Source organism: Chinchilla lanigera, unplaced genomic scaffold, assembly GCF_000276665.1.
Source record: "Chinchilla lanigera isolate Chin_1 unplaced genomic scaffold, ChiLan1.0 scaffold00002, whole genome shotgun sequence".
NCBI lineage: Eukaryota > Metazoa > Chordata > Mammalia > Rodentia > Chinchillidae > Chinchilla > Chinchilla lanigera.
Genome location: NW_004955403.1, coordinates 46467030 through 46473099, shown reverse-complemented (window position 1 = coordinate 46473099; position 6070 = coordinate 46467030). Strand labels below are relative to the sequence as shown.

At 51.3% G+C, this 6070-nt stretch overlaps 1 protein-coding gene across 1 annotated transcript in view; it reads right to left on the bottom strand.

Annotated features, from left to right (window-relative positions):
• Positions 1 to 5637, bottom strand: part of Chmp7 (charged multivesicular body protein 7) — an 11435-nt gene extending 5798 nt beyond the window's left edge. The window contains exons 1-2 of the mRNA XM_005373696.2: positions 5193 to 5637; positions 3101 to 3272 (exon numbers count right to left, since the gene is read on the bottom strand). Of these exons, the coding sequence (XP_005373753.1) occupies positions 3101 to 3272; positions 5193 to 5491 (471 nt within the window). The 5' untranslated portion in view covers positions 5492 to 5637. The remainder of the gene's footprint in view (positions 1 to 3100; positions 3273 to 5192) is intronic.
• Positions 5638 to 6070: the final 433 nt, after the last annotated feature.

The following is a 6070-nucleotide window of genomic DNA, read 5'->3' as shown; positions in this document are numbered from 1 at the left end:
TACTTGAAGGAAGTGGAGGGGGATCGCGGAAAGAGAAGCAGTCATAAGCACAGAAGTGAGCATCAATATGGCGGCTCTGTCACAATAGGGCAAGGGGGAGGAATGGCAGCACCTCTACCTGATATAAAGAGTACCATCTTACTCCCTGTGCTTCATTCTGCAGGGAGTGGGCAGTCACTGGAGGGACCGCCATGGTTAGACTGAGACAGCCGGCTGGCCACTCCGAAGAGGACAATGGAGCTACGACTGGAGGCAGGCACTATTTATACAAGAGAAGACATGGAACAGAGAGAATCTGTGAATAGGGGGAGAGAAGGGCAGATTCAAGCAAAATGCAGAAGGTAAAACTGACAGCCATAGTGACTGAGTACAGGGTGGAAGGAGGGAGAGGAAGGTCTAGCCTCCGACCTGTGTGACTGGTAGATGTGGTGCTGTTAATAGCAAAAATCCAGGAGGAAAGCTGATCTTAAAGGAAAGACAAAACATTCCACTTGGGACGTGCTGGCTGGGGCACCTGAGGGACATCCAAGAAGCGGGATATCCATGTACAGCGGACATATCCATGAGGAGGGATATCGATGTACAGCGGACAACGGATGTATAAATCTGAGGCTCCAAAGAGACACCAAGACAGAGAGAGAACTCTGAAAGTTTTCGGCACATGGCTGCTAAGTATGGTCACAGGTGTAAGTGGGATGGCCAAGGAGAGCTGGTGAGGAAAGTGGCGAGCGAAGACCAATGTTTCATCAGTGAATGGGCCCACAGGGACCCAGCAGGACCACTCAGGAGGAATCAAAGGAACCTGCTGCCCAAATTCAGGGAAAAGGGAAATTTTGAGAAGTGAGTGAGCAGAAGGGTCAAAGGCAGCAGAGAGTGAATGAGATAGCAACTTAAGTTTCCATTAGACTTGGTCATCCCATCAGGTAAGAACCCTATAAAGCTACTGCAGTCAGAATTGTACAGTGTCCTCTCACAAACAGATTAATGGTACGCAGCATTCATTAATAAAAGGTACTTAGAGCGTGGTGTGGTAGCACACGCCTGTAATCTCAGCACTCAGGAGGCTGAGGTAGGAGGATTGTTTCAAGTTTGAGACCAGCCTGGGCTACAAAGTGAGCTCAGGGCCAGCCTGAACTGCACAGTGAGACCCTATCTCAAAAAAAAAAAAAAGACAAAAGGTATTTAGAGAACAGATGGATAAGATGTTTCAGTAGTAAATGCTAATTAAGAAAGCACAATGGAAAATAATACAGCACGGAATGTGAGAGGGTCAACAGGAAAAGAATGCACACACCCACAACCAATGAGAAAGGAACATACTCAAAGAAATAGAATGGGACAGACAGAAAGGAAACTCAATTCTTTGCATACTTTCTTTCAAAGTAAAATCATAGGCAATTTTTGCTTTTCTGTATACTTTCGGAATTGTTTAAAAGAAAGTAAAAGGTTATTGAGTATTTTCTATGTCTGGGCTTAGGAAAACCAATCTCCCTCAACCGCAGGTTTTTTCTCTATATCTGCATCTTTCTCCTCTATACCCAGGTAAGAACCTCTAGTGTCACAAATGTCAGGAAGCCCCCCCCCACACCCCCAGCCTCACCCAAGAAAACAATGGAGCCACCAACTATTCAAGCAAATGGTGAGGTGTTCTGTGAAGTGAGCATCGATTTAGGAGTACTGCGCCCCTGAGAGCTTGAAGACTTAGTATTCTTTGTTATTTTTGTGGTTCTGGAGACTGAAGCCAGCGACACTGCATTGAGCTACAGCCTCAGTCTTTTTTTACTTTTTATTTTGAGTCAGGCTCTTGCTAAGTTGCTAACTTACCCAGACTGGGGTCAAACCTGTGACAGCCTCCTGCCTTAGCCTCCCAGAATGGGGGGAATGTGGGCATGCACCACATAACTGGCGACACCAGGATATGCAAAGGCCCTGAGGTTGGGTTTGGTCTATGGCTTTCTAAATGAACTACCATCTGCAGCCCACTTCCTAAACATACACGTACTGCAAGGTCCCATCACCCTGTGCACAGCAGCTTCATTGGAGCAGTTAGGCTGAAGGAGGTCTGCTGTATTTTAGAGTGAGTCAGAGAGAGAGACAGACAGAAAGAGAAGAGCAGTAGCCAGCAGGAGCCAGGGACCATACAAGAGTCAAATTGTGATGGGGCAGCTGGGTAGGTTGAAGCTAAGGAAGAGAGCATTGAAAGACAGAGAGAAACAAAATATAAAGAGCAAAGGCTGATGGGACTCAGGGACGGGAAAGGTGGGGCAGGCTCAGGAGCATAGGTGGGAGGGAAGAAGGCCACTCTGCCCTCTGCGGGTGGGGAGGCCAAACTACAGAGGGCAGGACCGGAAGTGGAAGGCGGGCTTATGAGGCCACCTTCTGGTGTCTGCAGAAAGTGAAGAGGGCAGAAGTGGAAGGGTAGTGGGAGCGGTGGGGGGGCTGCAGAGTGGCTGAGGGCCCCCCTACAGCTGGGGATACAAACGGGGCCCCATTTGGGTCAAAAAGACCCAGAATGACTGCGTGTCTTCCAGGTGGAAAGAGCAGGCGACTTGCTACGGGCACCGAGGGTGCCTGTGATGCCAGCAGAGCACAGTGGGCTGGAAGAAGGCAGCCCAGGAGGAGGCTGACGGCACAGGCGGGGAGGGGACAGGACCAACTCCTGGTGGCCACTTCGAGGCAAAAGAGCAGGGACAGTGGAAGGCAGCCCGCAGCAAGCTGGAAGGGGAAATGAGCAGATTCTGAGTAGGAAGTGAGAGCCTTGTCTGCTAACTTAGTGGTAGGCAGAGCTGAAAAATCACAAGATCCTCAGAAATCCTGGGGCTTTCCTACAGTAAACTACAGAAGGCAAAGCATTTCCTAAATTATCACTTATCAACGCTGCTTACAAATCCTAGGAAGCAATCAACTCTTTGTTACAGATGATTCCCAGACCAAGGATTGCACATTACAAATGATAATGCTGCAAAGGACAGCTCGAGGGAGGCGGGGTAAACTCAGGTATCAACTCTGTCACCATGTAAGAGAGAGAGTCCTCCTCAAGAATACACACAGAAGACACTTGTCATCACATGGGTCCAGCCCTGCCCTTCCGCACACTCACCTTCAGCAGCTCCACAGCTACAAGCACCTCCTCGGCGGGAACCTTATTATCCCCCAGCATGTTAGACAGAGTCCACTTGAGGGGCTTCAGCAGGAAGACGCCAACCCCCCAGGAGATCCAGCTGCTGTCCACACTGGCCATGAAGTCTGACTCTCGCTGCAGCTCCCCTCGACTGTAGGGAAAGGAGAAAGGCACAGAGCAGCACTTCATGTGATGGCCCATTCCAGTCCCCACCCGCCCCCTTAGCCAAAAGAGGAATTTTATCATCACAGCATCTACTCTGCACCGGCCACTGGGATTGGCAATGCTTATGTTCCAGCGCTCAACCTCATAATGCAAGACAGACGGTGTCACTAGCATGGTAAAGAGGAAGGCCAGGAAGAACCCAGGGTCTGTCTGGCTCCAAACGCAAGCACCCAACTAAGACTCCAGGGACTCAGGAGGTACTGCGCTTGCACTGAGTTTTCCTTTTGCAAACGGAGCTCAAAGCAATGAAATGAAAGTAACAACAGTGGGTCACCATCGAGTGTAAGACATAGCGAAGAACACACAGATGTAGAGACAGGGCTTCCTGCTCTCCCTAAGCTAAGCTCAACATAAGATTAGGTACTTCCAGGTAGCTGTAATGTAACAGCAGCTAAATACACTGAAGTTACTACGTTAAGAGCTACATGAGGGCCTTCAAATTCTCCCAATAAATGTATATACAACTGTCATTACCATGCTACAATGTGTCAAGCTAGGGCTTAAAGATGACATGTAATTTGTCTAAGGCCACATAATTTAACAAATGGCAGAGTCCTCATGCAAAGCTGTTCACTGCGGCTGTGCTGCTTCTGTGGGGAAATCTCTCCCTTAGAAACTTTTCAGGTGTCAGACCCAGTCAGGAGAAGAGGGACCAAGGTGTTAAAGATCTCTGGCTTGGAAGCGGTAGAAGATTGTCCTGCCATAAGCAGGCCCACTCTGCTCTTGTCCCCCATTGGCTTCTTCAGCTACTGTCTCCAGGATTGAAGCGAAACTCTCTCCATAGTACTTTTTTTTGTTGTTATGGTACCAACTCAGGACCTCACACCTGCCAGGCAGGCGCTGTGCAGCTGAGCTTTATCCCCGGCAGTACACTTTCTTAGAAAGGCGAAATTTCTGAAAGGTTTGTACATTAAGGTCAGCCAATGGAAAGCTACTGAGAACAGAAGGAGAAAAGTCAGACCCTCCCATCAGAAAGAGTAGCATGCTAAAAGCTACCAGAGTTAACTTTCTCCTTCATGCACTGAGGGAAGTACCATGCTAGGTACTAGGCCTAGTACAGTGCATACAGCGTGAGGTGCAAGTGATTTAGAATCCAGAGTCGGAATCCAGTCCTGAGGAGACTCCTAACCAGCTGTGTAACCCTCAATAAGTCATTTGCTCTCTGAGACTGTTTCCTCAGCTGTTTTCCAAGGTGAATTTTATCTCTTTCCTAAGACTTCACAAAGAGTCAGACGAAAAGTATCTGCAGACTTCGATGTGCTGTCATCTCCTAGGAACCAATGTTACCTACTCAGGCACCTCCAAAATACTGCACCTGTCACACATGTGTCACCTACGGACCTCTTCAGGGGGCCCAGGTACTCAGGAAAGGCCTCATCTTCCCTCCTGTCCTCTCTGCTCCAACAGCCTGTGCCAAAGAGAGGCCGGGAAAGGCTCGACGTACGTCTGTGCCAGGTTCGTTGGCAACATTACTACAGCTCGCTTGCCCACAAACTCTGCTCCGATCTTCCTCGTTTCACGAATCCTACCTGCTAGACCTCGTGATACACGGACAGCTCAAATTTGGAGGTTCTTAGACCATAACCACACATCGGAATTTCAGTTCACACAAGTCTTTGTCACCTCTGCCGGGCCGTGACACGTGCAACGCGTCTAGTCGCACTACCCCAGCCCCCGAGCTCACCCCTCCAAATACCCGTAGCCCAGCCTCCTGGTGTGCGTCCTCCGGTGCCCACTCCGGGCCAGACCCCGGGCCGGGCCCAGCGCGCTGTCACGCACAGGAGGGGAGGACTGCCCCTTGGGGAGCCGCCCCCGCCCGCGGCCCGGGCCCTGGCGCGCCCCTCACCGCAGCAGGTCCTGCAGCACCGTGGCCAGCCCCAGCGGGACGCTGCCCTTGCGCTGAAAGGCCTCCTGCAAGTCCCGCAGACGCAGGCGCACCACCCCCTGGCGGCGGCTGTAGCTCAGCACCAACGGCGCCCAGAAGCCCATCTTGCTGTCCCAGTCGGTGCTGTTCACCTCGCGACTCCTCTTGAAAGCAGAGAACAAGAAGGACATACGCTCCTCATCCTCCTCCCATTCGGGGGGCAGGAGGCCCGCCGGGTCTCCCCCGGCCGAGGCCTCGGCCTCCCGTTCAGGGGACCACATCGGAACCCCCAAGGATCCGAACACAATCCTGGCCCCTGGTTCCGTTCCGCCCTAGTTCCCTCCCGGCTTCCGTTCCTTGACTACTCATCACGTCACCGCCGCTCGCAGCGTGAAATAAGTCCTGAAAGCCCTCAGAGCGCAGGCGCCGCGCTATTCCCCTTTGCCAGGAGGAGGGATGATGACGTTCTCCTCAGGGAACACAGAGCGCTTGCGCTTATCCCTCCTTCTATGGTCTTTGTGCGGAAAGAAGGGCTTCGCGCGTGCGCGCCAACCATAGAGTGCACCGAGGTAGTATAGACGCTATGCTATAGCAAGCCAAAAGATAGCGCCTCCAAAAGTGGTGGTGGTCTCGGGTAGCCGAACTGAAGAGACCCTGATACCTTCATCTGAGACCCTGGTACCTTCATCTGAGGCCCCGGGACTTGGATCTCGAGTCTCGAATCAGGGTTCACCTTTCCTATTCCAGCCGTTTTTACGTGAAGCTTTTTAACTTCCAACATCTCATCTTTTCGTAATGTCAGCAGAAAACAGAACTGCCAGTCACGCAAACTCTGTGACAATGCACACTCGTGTTTTTCG